Below are 18,210 nucleotides of genomic sequence, written 5' to 3'. Positions count from 1 at the left end.
AAAATCATATTTAGCACAATCTACACAATAACAGAAATGCCTCGTTTTATAATGAAATAGATATCATATTACAGAACTGATTATAGATTGCCTCTAGGGCATACACCAATTCCCAACAATCTCCCACTTGCACTAGAGCCAATCTGGCATATGTCTTATGCCAATAAATCTAGTGTGAGCCTCGTGCTTGCGTTGCACAAGAGGCTTCGTAAGTGGATCTGCGAGATTCTCATCTGTTGGTATTCTGCATATCTTCACATCTCCTCTGTCGATGATCTCGCGAATGAGATGGAAGCGCCTGAGTATATGTTTGGATCGCTGGTGAGACATGGGTTCCTTAGCTTGCGCAATGGCTCCATTGTTGTCACAATAGAGATCCACTGGGTCTGCGATGCTAGGAACCACAACAAGTTCTGTCACGAACTTCTTGATCCAAACGGCCTCTTTGCAGCGTTAGAGGCAGCAATATACTCGGCCTCTGTGGTAGAATCGGCTACTGTCTCCTGTTTGGAACTCTTCCAACTCACAGCACCTCCATTCAGGCAGAACACATACCCTGACTGCGATCTACTGTCGTCCTTATCGGTCTGGAAGCTAGCATCGGTGTAACCTCTTACAACGAGCTCTTCTCGCCTCCATATACCAAAAACATCTCCTTAGTCCTTCGTAAGTACTTAAGGATGTTCTTTACTGCAATCCAGTGTCTTTCACCTGGATCTGATTGGTATCGACTCGTCATACTCAAAGCATACGAGACATCTGATCGAGTGCATAACATAGCATACATGATGGATCCAATAGCTGACGCATATGGAATCCTATTCATGCGGTCCCTCTCCTCTCGAGTAGAAGGACTCTGAGCCTTCGAAAGGCTTATGCCATGTAACATAGGCAGCGACCCTTTCTTAGAATCATGCATGCTAAAACGCCGAAGCACTTTATCTATGTATGCACTCTGACTTAGGCTAAGCAGTCTCCTAGATCTATCTCTATAGATCCTAATACCTAGCACGTAGGTAGCTTCGCCTAAGTCCTTCATAGAGAAACACCTTCCCAACCAAGTCTTTACAGACTGTAGGGAAGGAATGTCATTCCCTATCAGAAGTATGTCATATTACATATAACACCAGGAAGATTACTATGCTCCCACTAACCTTCTTGTAAACAAAGGTTCATCTTCATTCTTGATGAAACCAAACTCTTTGATTGCATCATCAAAACGAAGATCCAGCTCCTAGAAGCTTGCTTCAGCCCATAAATAGACCGTTGTAGCTTACAAACCTTTTCGGCACTATGTGGATCGACAAAACTCTCAGGTTGCGTCATATACACATCCTCGAGGAGATTTCCGTTCAGGAAAGCAGTTTTGACATCCATTTGCCAGATCTCATAATCATAATAAGCTGCAATTGCAATGCAAGCAAGATCCTTATGGATTTAAGCATAGCCACCGGGGAAAAAGTTTCGTCATAGTCAACACCACATGAACTTGTCTGAAACCTTTTGCCACAAGTCGGCCCTTAAAGGTAATCACATTACGTCCATGTCAGTCTTCTTCTTGAAGACCCACTTACACCCAGGGTTTTGCCCCTTCAGGTGGATCAACCAAAGTCCATACTTGGTTAGTGTACATGGACTCCATCTCAGATCTCATGGCCACTAGCCATTTCTCAGAGTTAGGGCCTATTACGGCTTCCGCATAGGTTGTAGGCTCATCATCATCTATGAGCAAACGTCATTGTTTTGAGTCACGAGAAATCCATATCTCTCGGGCTCATGACGTATCCTACTAGACCTGCGAGACTCCTGTGTCACATGTGCAGAAGATTGTGCCACAACATCTTGTGGTACTTGTCTTGCAACCTCACCCGTCGATTGGTCAATGTCAATTTTGTGGTAGAACTTCCCCAAGTTCTAATTTTCTCCCACTAGTTCCTTTGAGAGAAACTCTTTCTCAAGGAATACCGCAGTTCGAGCAAAAAAACACTTTGCCCTCGATGGGATTATAGAAATAGTATCCTTGAGTTTCCTAGGATACCCCACAAAGTAACATTTGTCCGATTTAGGGCCAAGCTTATCCGAAGATAATCTCTTCACATAAGTTTCGCAACCCCATATCTTTAGAAAAGACATCTTGGGACTCTTCCCATACCACATCTCATATGGTGTCTTTTCAACTGATTTCGACGGAGCTTGTTTAATATGAGAGCAGTGGTCTGTAGAGCATATCCCCAGAAGGAGAGGTAAGTTTGCATGACTCATCAAAGATCGAACCATATCTAATAAAGTTCGATTCCTCCTCTCTGCTACACATTCCACTATGGTGTTCCAGGTGGAGTCAGTTGAGATAAAATCCCACACTGTTTAAGATAGTCAGCGAACTCATAGCTCAAATATTCACCTCCTCGATGATCGAAGAACTTTAATATTCTTACCCAACTGATTCTCCACTTCATTCTTAAATTCTTTGAACTTTTCAAAGGATTCAGATTTGTGTTTCATCAAACACATATCCAAATCTACTGAAAATCATCAGTAAATGTAATGAAGTAGAGATACCCACCTCTAGCAAGCTTGTCACTGGTCCACATACATCGGTATGTATGAGAGCCAGATGATCAGTAGCTCGCTCACTTTTCCCGGTAAAAGGGGCCTTAGTCAATTTTCCCCATTAAGCAAGGTTCGCATGTCTTGATCGATTCTAAATCAAACGAGTCCAATAATCCATCCTTATGGAGTCTAGAGATGCGATTCTCGCTAATATGGCCTAAACGACAATGCCAGAGGTAAGTCGGTCGTTCGAATCATTAGATTTGAGCCGTTTGGTTTCCACATTATAAATAGGCGTATCTAGATCAAGAACATACAGACCATTACTAAAATGTGCACTGCCTATAACTAATCTTCATGTACATAGAACAACACTTGTTATGATAGTGAAACAAAATCCCTCTTGTCCAAACAAGAAACAGTGTTTCTACTAATAGCAGGTACATAATAACAGTCGTTAAGATCTAATACTAGCCCAGTAGGCAAAGACAGGTGATAATCCCTACAGTTAATGCAGCAACTCTTGCTCCATTTCCAACTCGTAGGTCCACCTCGCCCTTTGCTAACAATCTACTGTCCCTTAGGTCCTGCATATTTCCACAAATATGAGCACCACACCCGGTATCTAATACCCAAGATGTAGAAGTAGTAGATACATTAATCTCTATAACATGGATACCTGAAGTGGAAGTCTCACTTCCCTTCTTCTTCTTCAACTCTTCTAAGTATACCTTACAATTCCGCTTCCAATGTCCAGTGTTGCCACAATGGAAGCAATAATCATCCTTCGCCACCTTGGCTTTAGGCTTCAACGCACCCAAGTCAAACTTGGATGCACCTTTAGCCTTCTTGCCTTTACTCTTGCCCTTGCCCTTTCTTTTGGTCCCTTGGACCATTAGAACGGACATCCCCTTGCTGATATCATGCTCAGCTGTTCTCAACATGTTAAGCAGTTCAGGCAATGGTTTATTGTAGTCATTCATATTATAGCTCATAATGAATTGACTATAACTGCTGGGCAGCGACTGTAGGACTAAATTTGTGGCCAACTCTTGACCCAGAGGAAATCCCAGTATTCCCAGAGTCTCGACGTACCCAATCATCTTGAGTACATGAAGACCCACTGGGCTACCCTCAGTCAACCTTGCCTGAAAAAGTGCTTTAGAGATCTCGAATCTCTCATGTCGGGCCTGCTCTTGATAGAGCTGCCTGAGATGCATGATCATATCGTACGCCTTCATGTTCTCGTGTTGCTTCTGAAGCTCCGAGTCCATGGTGACTAACATGAGACATCCGACGTTTACGGCATCATCATGATGCTTACTATAAGCATCTTTCTCAGCTTGGGGGGTATCGTCAGGTGGTGGCGCAAGAAGAGGTTGCTCTAAGACATATAGTTTCTTTTCTTGGGTGAGAACAATTCTCAAGTTTCGATACCAACCAAGGAAATTATTCCCTGACAGTTTGTCCTTATCAAGGACAGATCGCAAACAGAAAATACTAGAAGTGCTCCCTGCCATGGTAACTACCACAAAAATATGCAAAATAAGTATTATGACACTACAATATTTAATGAGGACTTTATTAATATTGCTTCTCCACTATTTATATCAAATCAATGACCCTGAACATTGATTCAGAGAATATCATTCTCATAGTAGTTCAAGATCCATATCTCACCAAGCTCTGAGTCAGCGAGGGCTGATTCACCCAAATTGGCTATTTAGGTAGGGAATTCACTTTCCCAATTGCATCACATGCAACTCTTGATTAGTTGAGTGAATAACTCCTTATTCAAATCTATCTTATAGATCGATGCCCAACTACATGCCTCTGAACTCCTAATCCTATTAGGCTTGCTCAGTTATGTCCGACCCACTGGTAAACACAACGTCTTACTAGGATAGATGAGGGCATCCTGCGAGGGCAAGGTCTACGCACTCATCGATCTTGGTCTTGACGAGCATTACACGGTGGAAGGATATGAACTTAATATTTTGAGGGATTTTATTAACATTTAATCGATCTCACCATACACTATTATGTAACCATTACATAATAGTCCACACGTATAACTATTATACTAACACAACTAGGACATAGTCCAAGTCTAACAGTCATGCACCGCAAATATCAAACATAATCACACCAGTACCAAGCATAAAATCATATTTTATGTTATTATCTACTCAGATTCTAACTAGCTAGGCTCTGATACCAATTGCTAGTTTCACGGGGCGCAACGGAAGCGAAAAAGGAACAGAAATTCAAAAAATTTCCTACCCGTGAAACTAATCTCAAGACCTACTAGAAGAATAAGAGTAAATAAAAGCGTACCTGGAATATTTAAAATTGTCGACCGAGCGTCCCACGCGTGACGCCTCTACCGGTATCCACACCGACTTTGTCGACGAGTTTTCGAGATCGGCGGTGCTAGCGACCAACACTCGAAAGAAACACTGATGCGACACCCGAAATTTTCAGACTAATGGACCTAATTTGAATTGAACAATTCAACTCAAATTATTTATATATATATGCTCACATATATACATATAAAGCATACACACACTATATATCTATAACTCATTCCTGTTAGTGCTTTTTATAAGCAATTTGGGAAATGCTTTCCCCTTTGAATTGCCGATGTGGGATGAGGGGAATTAATGTCCCCAAGTGACATGTGTCCATACACATGTCTATCCAAATAAAAGCCATGTGTCACCATATAATCATCGTGCATCAATTTGGTCCATTTAATCTAATAAATCGAGTCTAATTAATCGACAAATTTAATCTCATTAAATATCCGATTAATCAATCGCACAATAAATCATCTAATCTCTATTGGACGATTTTATTGTTTCAAAATATCTCGTCGATTTAGTCGTCGTGTGTGACCCTGTAGGTTCCCAATTACGTTGATAGTAATATCGAAATCTCTATTTCAATATTACAAACAGTGAGCGGCATCTAGCAATGCATCACTGTTACTCAAGTAATCGAAAAGTCAATTTCTCGACGAACCTCGTGACCTATATTACCGTGTAATATAATTTATTGTCCTCTATATCTCTATTGAGCCCAAGGCATGGTCGATGACATCCTTGTATGGCTCAATATCTCTCTTTCTTGGTTTACCGGGTAAGTCTATCAGAACAAATGAGCTCGATATCGTTATATCGACTCATTTGGGTATGCATACACTTTTAGACTTAACCACCAAGTGGCCGTGAGATATCGCTCCCGTTTCGTAGGAGGGACAAATCCTATCTTGGTCACTCACATTCTTTTCCATGCTTTGTGGCAAACCCAATAACTATCTTTATAACCAGCCTGTTACGGTGGCGTTTGACAGTATCAAAATATACGACATTACATGTAGGAATCCATGGTGACCTGAAGTCAAAGGACCATTACACTATAGTCACTTTGAGATATGCTAATGACAGTCACGTAACAACCCATGTCGCAATCTCATGGCGGATCAGTCCAATACACATTACTCTTAATGTATACATGTGGTGTGATTTGATATCTCCATATCCATGACCTGTGAGACTTGGTCATCAATTAACACCCACACTAGTCTAACCGTATTATCGTTGTCCTAATTAACGATAATACTTTGACTATGGACATTTAGGAATAATGTTCGGTAATTATATGATCTCACAATCAAGTCACACTTGATACCTATTGAACATACTATTCCAAGGACATTATTGTGTAAAATCATATTTAGGGCAATCTACACAATAACAAAAATGCCTCGTTTTATAATGAAATAGATATCATATAATGAATACTGACAAGCTGTGGTATATACATACAAAACATAGGCAATGTTACACACCAAAATATTTCCTTCAACAAAACAAACAGTGACTTCTCATCATATGGCCAGCTCAACTCCTCACTCGTTTCTACCTGCAACAGTTTTAAGCGTAAAATATTGGCAGCAGTAACATCAAATCATACAAACACGAGTCATGACTCGACTTCCGGAAAGTTTCGACAATCATTCTTGGTATATGCATTTCAGAAACTTCTTTAAAGGAAAAGGGTATTGCTCACTTGCTCCAGTTCAAAAGACTCATCTATGAACATGATTTCTTTGACATTATCAATATGACTTTTGGACAAAGAAAGTACAAGAAACCATCTCCAGGCAAACAATGTTTCGAAACATTAGGAAAATTAAACAGATACCAAGAGACAGAATCCTCTGGCACTCCGATTTATTTTTTGCAGTTTTCTCGATGAAATCATGGTGTGTTCTATAGATCCCCAATGATATTATCAACTTGTCCTTGACTCGCCCGATAGATGTATCTTAAACATTAAACACGGATCAATACATGAGATTGCACAAATGAACATTCTTACAGATTGGAATGAGGTGAGGAGAAATCTGCCTTCAGCTTGACCTGCGGTTCTTTCTCGAGGAGGTAATCCGACCTCTCGCACTAGCATTCTTTGCTCTGTAATTCGAGGCTCCTGTACAACGTAGACTACTATTTAATGGAGGAGATAAGCACAGAACAAATAAACTGCTGGGAAGATCACAGTACCTCTTCTGGATTTCACCGATTCAACTTCCATGTCATCTGATTCTGATTCTACCAACTCACTGGATGCATGAGAATACTCTTCTGGCTCAGTTTTAAAACTCGGAGAGCCACTTGCAGAAGGGGTTGTTTCTTCAGTTGTTGAATTGATCACCTCCCCATCTATGTTAATCAACATATACAAAATGAAACTAGTTACTAAAGATCAATGAGGATTACATTCTAAACTATAATGAACGATCATCTAATGACAGCCATTGACAGCACTCATGTTTTAACACAATTCGACACATTTAAGAAAACAAATATCATCCATGAATGTACAAACCTTCACTTAGATCTGCTTCTACAGATTCTTCATTCAAATCACGGGTAGATGCAGAAATTTTTAAGCTATCAATCTTCTGCTGATGTGCCTGAGCATTTCTTGCAGTAACTTCTTGTTCCTTCTTTTCCATGTGGATCTTATTAAGCTTCTCTTCAAATTCCTCAAGGCATGCCTTTAGTTCTGGCTTGGCGAACTTCTTGCCCTGGTTCACTCAGATCAAAGACAATGTCACAAAGGCAAAACAAAAAGATAATTATAATAAGGAATTGAAGTAAAAATGTCATAGAAAGTAATCAGAATACGCTGCCACAATACCTTGCTTAGTATGCTTTTAAAATGATCCATGACGCAATCCTCACAGAGCACATGTTCATAAGTCTTAAATAACTCGATGAGCTTCTTCATGCCCTTCTCAGTGAAGGTCAATTGAGAGAGACAATAAGCAATAAATTCCCATTGTCTGACATCTGCAGGAAGAAAACTCTTATCGGAGAATTCACTACTTTTGGGAATAAATAATTAGCTTCAAATTATGACAATGTAAAACAGAGGAAGAGGCAAACGTCCTGACAGATATCTTGCTGTATAACGAGGGCCAACAGTTGAATAAAAGCTGAAACAAAGAGGGGAAAAAAAAATTACTGAACATGCACCTGTTACTCCACCAAACCTATGGCAAAGCTTCTCAACAAGAGCTTCCATTTGCTTGTCCTGATTGTTTGAGAAAATATATTATCAATGGCAGATGAGAGTGAATACAATGTTAAGTAATTGAAGCATAATCAAACCTTCTTAATGGAACCAATCAAAAACTGCATAATGTTGCAGAAAGACTCTCTCTCCAAATTCTGACCAGATAATCTGCCTAGTATATCTGGAAGTAAATTATATATCGGGTTGCTTCCTGCAGGCATGTTAAGAGATAGCTCAGTAACCAACCAGATAGAATAACACCTAAATGATTAATCACTTAGGAAACGAAGATTCTTCGGTGGAGACTATGACTGACCTTTTTTAGATAACTCATTGAAGAAAAGCTTGGCCAGATTGGAGATCCTTTCATCTCCATCCTCTAATCGGATAGCCATTTCGTTTATATAACCTTTCACCTAGACAAGCAATAGCATATTTAGACCCCTAACAATTGTTAATATGGAAAAAGGGAAAAAGGTATTAGTTAGCCTCTCTACCTTCATCATATCATTTAATATGAGATGTGAAAGCACCAACACAGCATTCTTCCTGACAGAAACTGAAGAATCTCGTAACCGAGCATACATATTTTCGGTCCATGGTTCTAGTAAATTAGGAAATCGCACTGCCAAATCCCCAAGAGCAATGGTGCAATTTGAACGAACAACTTCAGAAGGTGCATTTTCCACAACAGTGAACAGAAGCTGGAGATTAGCATCACTGAGATTCCAACAGTAAGGTTAGGCATAAAAGTATTGCATTAGTCTACACAGTTATGTGAGAGAGAGAGAGAGGCCTACCAAAATCTTGCATCTATGATCATGAACCTGCACAGTGCAAGCATTGCAGATGCCTGTAATTCTGGATGCTGAAAATACAATATATTAAATCAGTTTACCGATTATACATGGATTTATGCATCTATTTAAAGTTAGCAGATCAAAATCTATTATTTTAAATTTCAACAGGGAAAGGATTCACATATGAATAGTAAACATACTGCAAACATCTTATTTCCATGAGCCAATGAACAATGGAAACAAAGAAATCATTTTATCGTGAATTAATGAGGTCCAAGGATGTCTTTTAATCCGAGGACTCCACCGTTCATGGATAAAGGAAAAGGATTCACAAAATCACCTTCTGCATCAAGGTAAAGTTTCTACATAGCTTTGATAGGAAGGATCCACAGCTTCCAATTAAGTTCTTCTCTGGGGAACTGCCAGAAACAATTTCTGCTTCAGCTCTTTCCGCAAGTGAATCTAGCAATGCATCTTCAGAAGCTGCAAGACCAAGTTCAGCATTTATACCATTTTCCTGGAAAAGAAAAGAGACAATCAGAATAAGACATTCAGGCAAAAGAGCAATCTATCTTTCGAGAAGGCAATCTTACCTTTGGTGCATCCAGTGAATTCGCTTTTTGATTATCAGCTTCCTCTCTTTGTGTCTTGGCTCTTTGTTTCCGGATTTTCCGAATACATGACTCGATATATACCAAATGGTTCATGGCAACATGACTGACAACAAATAAGAATCTACTAAGTTTTGCTACTTCAACTGTTCCAAGGTTGTTCATACTGCCATTCTCAATGTCATGCTGCAGCTCATCTCCTCCGGTGAAGTCACAGACAGAACTCAGGGACTTCTTTACCAGATCAACCGCTATAGTTTCTGGAGTTGGATGAAGTATATAAATGGCAGGTATAGCTTTATCAGCAGCAGCATACCATGCATTTTCTGAAAGCCAGAAGCCAGTAACGAGGCTCTCTAGAAGACCAAAAACCCTCCTACCATTAGTCAGCAGAAGCTTTTTCCTATCCTCTTCTGACAATCTCTCAAGTGCAACACATGCTGTTCTCGAGAGCAAAGGTTCAACTTTTGCCCAACGCCCGAATCCTATGTCTATGATGTCTTGTACATGAGAGCTGAGAATGCTCGGGGATGATTTTGCAGCCATGCAAAGGACAGAAAGAGCACCACGACTTTGCTCTGCTGTGGTTCCACTGACATTGAAGCAAAAGAAATCCCACAGTGCAGATATCTGCAAAAAAAAACATAGATTATTATTGGTGTTCAAAATCAATATGGACTGTAAACATGGCTACCTGGGTCAACAAGTCCACAATAGAAAAATATAACTGAAAAGAACCAAAGCCTATGATCTATAACTTCGAGACTCAGAATTCCAATTGCAGTCACTAGGAGGTCATATGTTCCAAAAAAATATCATGCAAACTTGCTCAATTATGATTTTCAACTGCTTATATTGATATAAAGAGAGATGAATGTCAACTGGAACACACCGTACTATTTGATATATCTCCTTTTGATACCAGCGCACCAACAATGAATTCCAGCGCAGCAAGATCGCCAATATTTGAGTCAATAGCAAGGTTTAATAAATTTTTAGCAGTCTCTGCAGGGCTTTTTCTAATGTAGATTGTCACAAATGCATTCTCCACTGCTTCGTAGATGGATTTGTCCTGGGAGAACACCTACAAGAGAGGTGATATTGGACGCCATCAGTTTAAGTCGTCATAACGAGTACGTATGGCTATTGTCTCGAAGGATTATCTAAAATTTTGTGATATAGTAGACCATAAAAGTTTTTACCAGTGGCAACATCTTCCTGAGACAGTCTTCTGAGCCATCAATTTGGAACTGTCTGCATCTCATCAGTAACAGTATGGTGTTCTCTACATCTGTGGCCGAAGATGAAGCCATTAACTGTACAAGGGTGGGCATCGTGCTGGTTACACATTTGGAGAACCTCAGGCCAGCCTCAAGCGATGCTACCAAGGCCTTGGTCTGCTCCAAGTTGCCAACATCTGGCAAAGTATTTTCTTTATGAGTGACTGCTTCTTGAGACAAATAACTGTCGGGTAAGCTGTCAAGGTCCTGAGACGGATTATCAGCATTCGCATTATCGATTTCTCCATCAGCATTGCAACTATCACTGTTAGTTGGTAAATCATCTTCTTCACTCTTGATAGGGGCATTTTCTTCCTGTTCAGCCAGCTTCTTTTTGTACTGCTCCAAAGTTGCTTCAAATGGAGCTATCCTAAGTTGCGGGCCAAATGGATTATGCTGCAACATCATAATGAGAAGGTTTAACGCTGATTTCCTCACAATGGCACTCTTATCCTCCAGTCTTCCCGCAGCAACTGCTGCGACCTCATTCCACAATCCAATTGAAACCGAATGCACTTCACATAGTTCAGCCCAGACCTGAAGAACTCGACTCCTAGTATAAGCTGAAACATCACGGCATCTCTCAAGCAAGATCTCCAGCATAGCTTGCTTGGCTCGAAGGCGAACACACTTAGAGCTCACCTCTCCTTCAACATCCTTGAAGGCTTTCACAATCAACTTCCCCAAAACCCCGATCAGCGCATTTCTCATTTTGTAAGATTCCCCACCAAAATGGGGCACAAGGATACCAACATTGGTCGACATTAACTTTGGCATCTTGTCAGCGAGCTCAACAAGAAAACGGCCGACATTTTCTGCCCCCGCCGTGTCTTTAACATAGTCTTTAGGATTAGTTCTCCCAACCTCTCTAATTAGAGAACTAGCCAGACTACCATCGGCATATTTCTTCTCAGCCCAGGCAATAGCATCAGCCATGTGGATAACCACAAAATCGTACTTGTGAATCAAATGCAAGACCGAGGCACAAGACTGTTCTATGTAATGGTATTTAGTAGCACTGGTCCCAATAATGCGGCACAAAGCATCTTTTGTCTCACTGTCTTTCAGCAGGGCAGCATTCTCAAACATAGAAAATGTGTTTCTGTGATATAGCAAAAATGAAATATTTGTACTCAGGGAAAACGGGCGAAAGAAAAGGCGTTTCATGGAGAATAGTTATCACGAAACTTACTTCACAACAAACGAGAGGTAATTTTCGTCAGGATTAGACGAACCAAAGAGCAACGCGAGGTTGATCTCCAGTGAGTTAGCAATCAGATTAAGCACGCGTCCCCTCAGAGATTCCCAGTTCCATGAGTTCACATGCTTTTTCTTCCTAGTGGTAGCTGTCACCTAATCCACGACCCGCAAGCTTTAAAACCGAAATTTGAAAACCACAACTAACCAAAAAGAAGAGTCGAGAGAGAGAGAGAGAGAGGGATCACGGGCGTTATCCGAGTACCTTCGAATTGTTGCTGGAGCTGATGCCGACCTCTTCAGCAAGCACGATGCTGATTAGGAAGAACGTGTAGATCTTGAAAGCATTACGGTAGGAGGAGGTGCGGTTGCCAAGCACAGCCTCATCGTCATCCTGACGAGAGAGCGAGTCCACACTTGGGAGAAGGACGCTTAAATTCGACCTCAAACACTCCAGGATGCTGAATTTAAAGGACGGGCTGAGGCCGGGAAAGGCCCGAACCAAAGAATAGACGCTATCGAACACATCCTGCTCCTCCACGCAGAAGAGCTCCTTGTCCGATAGATCAAATGAAACACCTGTCGAAGTCAATATGTAACATTTTACGCGATTTCTCATCAGCGACCAGTTTTATGGGCAATGCATCCCACCAGTTCGGGAGATGAGGGGACAGCAGGTAAAACTAACCTTTGACGAATTCTTCGAGCTCGGCAGAGCGAAGTGAAGCAACGTCGACGACATTCTGTGCGTAGAGGCGACCGTCTTCGCATTCTTGCTCGAGGGCTTGTAGATTCGCCGGGAAGACGAACTGAGGAGCCATTGAGAGAGAGAGAGAGAGAGAGTTTCTCTCTCGTTTTGGGGGCAAGACGAGGATTTTGAAATGCTCCGAAAATTTGAAAGCGGGAAAATAAAATGGCTGCCGTAGTCGGGTCGGGTTTCCATTTTGCCTGGAGTATGAAACCCGATTCCAATAGACATATCGACCGAGCCGAATCGATCCAAGCATGGGCCCCATAAACTCGGCTCGAATTCAATGATCAATTGCAGTCCAAGTCCAAGCGGATAGCTTAAATGTGATAGTCAATTAATCTAGTAACAACGCGGCTCCGATCATATTAATTTCGCTCGATGTCTGTATTTTCATCAAATCTTTAGTATCGAAAGCTTGAGCTCGAGAAAGCTAGCTCCAATTCTAAAATAATGAGTTTTAAGATGTGAAAATGTAAAAAAAAAAAAGGGAATAGTTTGATCACGTCCATCAATTGTTGAGATTGAGAGTTGACTTTGCATGTATCTCAATTGATCGCAGAGCTCAACTCGAACTCTATTTGATCTTGAATGAAACCAAATCAAATCGACGGAATTGACTGTGTTCCATTGGATCTCGTGAACGAAATCTTGAGTTCGAGAAAATTAGTTTCAATCTTATAATAATAATGAGTTACAAGTGGAAAGAGCGTCGAAAAAGCTGAATAGCATATTAGATTTATCGGGCTGTCAACTGCATTCGCCGAGTATCGAATTCAGCTCCGACTTGATCTACTGCAAAGCTCAGCTCGAGCTCGGTTCCCTTTTGAATAAAAACCGAATCAAATTGATGGAACTTCTTGGTATTCCACAGAAGTTGGGGGCCAATGGTGCACTCTCTACAATTTAGGAGACAGTGGGGCAATTTTTCAGGAGAAAATCCGGGTAAGGAATCGGGCAGCTGACCCGACATGTCTCAGCGGCCCGGGCCCGCCCATACCTTTAACAATTTGTTTACCGGCCGCCACCGCCGCGGACTTTTACTCCGGTCATCATTTCTTTGTACAGACATGGAAAGTCCGCTGAATCTACTCGAAATCTCCTCTTCTCCGATCCTACAGCTCCATCCCCAACTCCTTCACCATAGAAGCTCCTCTCTGCATGCTCTTCACTTCACCAGGCGGATTCTCGATCCGGAAGGGTGCAGATGGCGTTGCCGTTGAGGGCCGCCCTGTGGATGGCAAAGATGGTTTGGATAGCACTCACCGGCTGGGTATCTTCTTGCTTGACCGTCGCCGACGAGGTCGCCGGCTCTCTCAGATCCGGCGATATCAGCCCTTTCCATGTCGGATAATCGGAACTCGTGCGGGGATTGAGTGGTCGCCTCCCCGTTCGTCTCCTTAGTGTTTGGTACATAGCTGCTCCTCTTTGTGAATGCTATACCTTTTCATCTCCTTGCCGAGCTCGAATCAATTGCTGCTGCTCTTTGTCAAGCTTGTCCAGTGGCTTCAAGTCAATAATGATTGATGGGATGGATTCCTTTGGCTGAGTTCATGGTGTCATGCTTGGGATTGTGTTGAACTCCCTATTTGATGATCAATGATAGATTGCATGGAACAGCAAAACAATGTCGATATGAAGAAAAGTGACCGAATTTGCCAATATGAATCATATGCTGGAGTGATCACAGGAAGGATTAATTCTAACGTTTCCAACAGACAGCAAGATCGTAGTACTTGTCGTGCCTGCAGAATTAGTATCTGTTGACTCCTTTCGATCGCTTCATGTTCGATTCTTTTAGACGAGGTGACTGCTTCTGCCGGGATTTCTCGTTCGTCCAGCAGCTGTATAATTGCTTCTATCATAGGATGTTTAGACTCTGGAGATGATCTTTATTTTAATAGATATCGAGGAACATGGATCCTGCTTATGAAGATTGGAAACAAATCTACTCATATACGCCTACCCTGCTGTACTATGTGCGATGTATGTAGATAGTAGACCTCCCGTGCTGTATTTGTTCAGCGCTGAGGGGCTTTTGCTTCCGCATATTGATATTCACTCGCTGCCGCAGAGAATGGCTCATCATTAAATAATGACTCCACGCCCTTTCCAGTCATGTTATCTTGTTCTTCTTGTTTATTACATAGTTACCCACTCAGTCATTCTCGTTATCTTTTTACTGTACTCACGATTGTCCTCTCCTTCTCTTGATGGCATGCAGCAGTCATGTTAGATTAGATCAGGATCGTAGCTGTAAAGGATCGTGGCTGTAAAGAGGACGGTTGCTGCAAAGTATTGAAGACTTGAGAAACGAAGAAGAGAGAAAGGAGTTTTTGTGTGAGAGTATTCAACTCCCTGCCCTTGGTTTTATTGTCAAAATTTATCGAGGAGTTACGTAAAAGATGTAATCTCGTCTGGGCATCCAAAAAGCAGCTACAGATCTATGCTGACTGAAGATCTCTCTGTTTCTGTTTACTTCTTGAGACGTTTTATCCTGTGGATATGATCTTTCGAGTGTTCGCTCTTTACCTCTGTAAATGCTGTGTAGCAGTTTGTGACTTCGTGTTATCTATCAACTTATGCAACGAAAAGCTCTGATTCTGTCTCTTCAGGAGATTATACTCGTCTGAGTTTGGCCAAAACAAATTGCTTTTCAGTCCAGACCTGGACTGTGTACATAACGGAATGGCACTCACCCCGAGTTCTCAGCGAACTCGGTTTTATTTTTGGTTTTTCAAGAGTGATTTGATTTCATTTTGGGCCTAATTCGAGAAGTCGTCATGCCTCGTGCGTTTTAGCAGCTTCACCTAATTAGGGGTCAATATTATACAGTAAGGGTTCCGGGGATCGGGAGTCCATTAGAAGCGAAACAATTGCTGCTCGAAGCTGACCTTATCTCGACAGATCTTAGTTGAAAGAGGCAATCCAATGGCAGATGAGGGCCATGTGACTGGGCAACAGCAAACGCTTACCCTTGTGGAAAAAGGCTATCCCCAAAGCAAAATTGGACGGAGTGGGAAGCGACCTTCGATAAGGACGCCCCGAAATCAGACTGCCCTTTAATTCTGGCAATTGGGAGTCACTTTCTCCAATGCTGGTGGGACTCCTTTGTCTGCAACTTATCACCTGTCCATTTCAGCCCTTCTGTTGTTTAGGGCAGTCATGTGAGAGCCTGATAAGATAATGATCATCTTCTTTTGGGATTGGATTTATTATGGGCTCTTTGCCCATTTCCTGTCCGGCTTATCAACTCGGGTTTCTATCTTACCGCATCGTCGTGATTAAATGGCATGGCTGCCAACGAAAACAAACTCCTATCATCCCTTGAAGCAAAAGAATCTACTCACCAAAAGGCCATAACTATACCATCTTTTTCCTTTTTCCTGAACGATTCCTGAGAGCTCCTCCTCACCAAAACCATAAGCCTCCCCTCATTCCCTCCCTGTTCTATAACTCGGAGCAATACACCAGCAATCTAGAGTCTGAGGGACACGCACCGCAGAGAAAATCTCGGTGTCAGCTTTCCTGCCAATCATTCATGGGATGCTCTGTCTCGAAATCGTGCACCCAAATTGGTAGAAACCCGAAAGCCATTACTGCTTCCTCCACGTCCTCTGTTGATCCTGCACTTTGTTCGGTTTCTTCACCGACTGTTCTGTCTCTCCCGTCGCATTTAGTCCACCATCCACCCCTCAAGAAGGGAGATACCTACCATTTGGTGTCTCTCACTTCCAGCACCTATGGATCTTTGCTCCTCATTGACCCAAAAAATCCCGACTTCACTTCTCGTATTGTTTCCGCTACTGATCGTCGGCAGAAACTTTCACCGATGACTTACCCCGCCAAGAAAGTGAAGGAGAATCCGTCCGAAACAGTCTCAAAAGATGATCCATTGTCCCCTGATTCGGTCATCAATGCTTGGGAGCTGATGGATGGGCTGGATGACCCCGACTTTGATCCCAGCAAATTGAACAAATCTGGTTCTCCAGTCAAGGATGCTGAGGCCGCAACAAAACCCAGCTCATTCGTTCCCAAAGATGATCCAAATGCGTTGCATTATTATGAGCCAAGTAAGAAGTATGTCTCTTTATCAAATGGTTCTGATGATGACCGAGTCATACTTTACTTCACAAGCCTGAGAGGGATAAGGAAGACTTTCGAGGACTGTCGCTTTGTGCGGATGACCCTTCGTGGGTTCCAGGTGCCCGTGGATGAAAGAGACATCTCAATGGACTCGTCCTACAAGAAGGAGCTGCAGAATCTACTTAAGGGGAAGCCACTGACTCTGCCTCAGGTCTTCATTAGGGGGAACCACGTTGGAGGTGCAGAGAAGATCAAGCAACTGAACGAAGCAGGAGAATTAGGAAAGCTCTTGGAGGGATTTCCAATCCAGGATCACAAGTTAATCTGCGTGAATTGTGGGGATGCTCGGTTTGTACCTTGCCTGAGCTGCAGTGGCAGCAGGAAAGTCTTCGATGAGAAGGAAGGCAAGCTAAGGAGGTGTTCGGATTGCAATGAGAACGGGCTAAAGAGGTGCCCTTGCTGTTGCTGCTCCTGAAACTTCCGCCAATCTTCATGGTTACTATACCTTGTACGAGAAATTCTTATGTCCGGCATTGTGTAGATTCTAATTCTAAGTTCATTTCCTCTGTGAAGAGCATGTAATAAAATTGAGATTCTCTGTCAGCCTTCTAAGTTCCATAGAAAGTTCAGCATCACGAATGCAGATAACCGGAATTCCTGAGACTTCAGACATGTCATTAAGCTGCTAGAAAAGACTTAACTTCTTCAAACAAGCCCAGATATGTATATATACATACACACCCTTTAAACATACGAGTACATCAGAGATTCATTTCTCGTTATTCGACCAGGTTGCTTCTTTTGCAGCCACGGGATGAGCACACAGGAAACCATGAAAGATATTTTCACAGTAAGAACCTCTAGTTATCGCCATCGGGGAGTAGGCACTACTTAATCTTATAACCTTGTTGGATCACATAGCTGAGGAGATCTCCTAGCTCGGAGAAACTAATATGCCCATCCATGTCCTTATCGGCCGAAGCAAGGGCACACCCAGCTCTCTGATTGGGGAAGCGAGCTCCTAGCTCTCCGAAGGCGACCCTCAGCTCCGACTCATCCGAGTGGCGATCCCGAGTCTTATCATACTTCGCAAGAAAACTCTCCATCTCTTCTTTAGTCAGTGCAAATCCTTCCGGCAGGGATTTAGGCTTTGTGCGGAAGAAAAGACATTTTTACAAAAAGGCACTCATAACATGTAGCACGACTCGTGGTTTGATACAAGAAGTTTGAAGGCCATGAATTTATGCGGTTTTAGATGATTCCTTTTTTGGCATTTAAGAACTTGGAATCTTGGAAACTTGGTTTGGATTTAATAACTTTTCAGAACAAGAATAATCTTTTGATGC

At 42.1% G+C, this 18,210-nt stretch overlaps 3 protein-coding genes across 7 annotated transcripts; 2 read left to right on the top strand and 1 right to left on the bottom strand.

The window, feature by feature from the left end:
* Positions 1-6,309: 6,309 nt before the first annotated feature.
* Positions 6,310-12,897, bottom strand: LOC116193640 (condensin complex subunit 1). Its single transcript, XM_031522410.1, has 17 exons — positions 12,719-12,897; positions 12,296-12,609; positions 12,026-12,186; positions 10,756-11,935; positions 10,446-10,637; positions 9,536-10,183; positions 9,283-9,459; positions 8,943-9,010; positions 8,640-8,862; positions 8,459-8,558; positions 8,238-8,353; positions 8,103-8,160; positions 7,765-7,916; positions 7,450-7,651; positions 7,125-7,283; positions 6,940-7,050; positions 6,310-6,480 (listed from the first exon to the last, which is right to left on the bottom strand). The coding sequence occupies exons 1-16, from the start codon at positions 12,849-12,851 to the stop codon at positions 6,971-6,973; spliced, it is 3,963 nt and encodes a 1,320-aa protein (XP_031378270.1). The 5' UTR covers positions 12,852-12,897; the 3' UTR covers positions 6,310-6,480; positions 6,940-6,970.
* Positions 12,898-13,517: 620 nt separating this feature from the next.
* LOC116200937 lies at positions 13,518-15,400 on the top strand. Of its 5 annotated transcripts, none has more exons than XR_004155779.1 (2): positions 13,518-14,584; positions 15,006-15,400. XR_004155779.1 is itself a non-coding variant. In XM_031531944.1 (2 exons), the coding sequence occupies exon 1, from the start codon at positions 13,986-13,988 to the stop codon at positions 14,130-14,132; it is 147 nt and encodes a 48-aa protein (XP_031387804.1). In that variant the 5' UTR covers positions 13,776-13,985; the 3' UTR covers positions 14,133-14,188; positions 14,273-14,897. The 5 variants fall into 5 exon arrangements, 2 of the variants coding, with proteins under 2 accessions (XP_031387804.1, XP_031387796.1); XR_004155778.1 differs by having other exon boundaries at positions 15,003-15,400; XR_004155777.1 differs by having other exon boundaries at positions 13,774-14,188; positions 15,003-15,400.
* Positions 15,401-15,822: 422 nt separating this feature from the next.
* LOC116200934 (uncharacterized protein At5g39865-like) lies at positions 15,823-17,527 on the top strand. Its single transcript, XM_031531924.1, has one exon. The coding sequence runs from the start codon at positions 16,320-16,322 to the stop codon at positions 17,337-17,339; it is 1,020 nt and encodes a 339-aa protein (XP_031387784.1). The 5' UTR covers positions 15,823-16,319; the 3' UTR covers positions 17,340-17,527.
* Positions 17,528-18,210: the final 683 nt, after the last annotated feature.

This window comes from Punica granatum, chromosome 1 (genome assembly GCF_007655135.1).
Source record: "Punica granatum isolate Tunisia-2019 chromosome 1, ASM765513v2, whole genome shotgun sequence".
NCBI classification, from domain to species: Eukaryota; Viridiplantae; Streptophyta; class Magnoliopsida; order Myrtales; family Lythraceae; genus Punica; species Punica granatum.
Note: the sequence above shows the minus strand (reverse complement) of the source record. Positions and strands in the feature narration are given on the sequence as shown.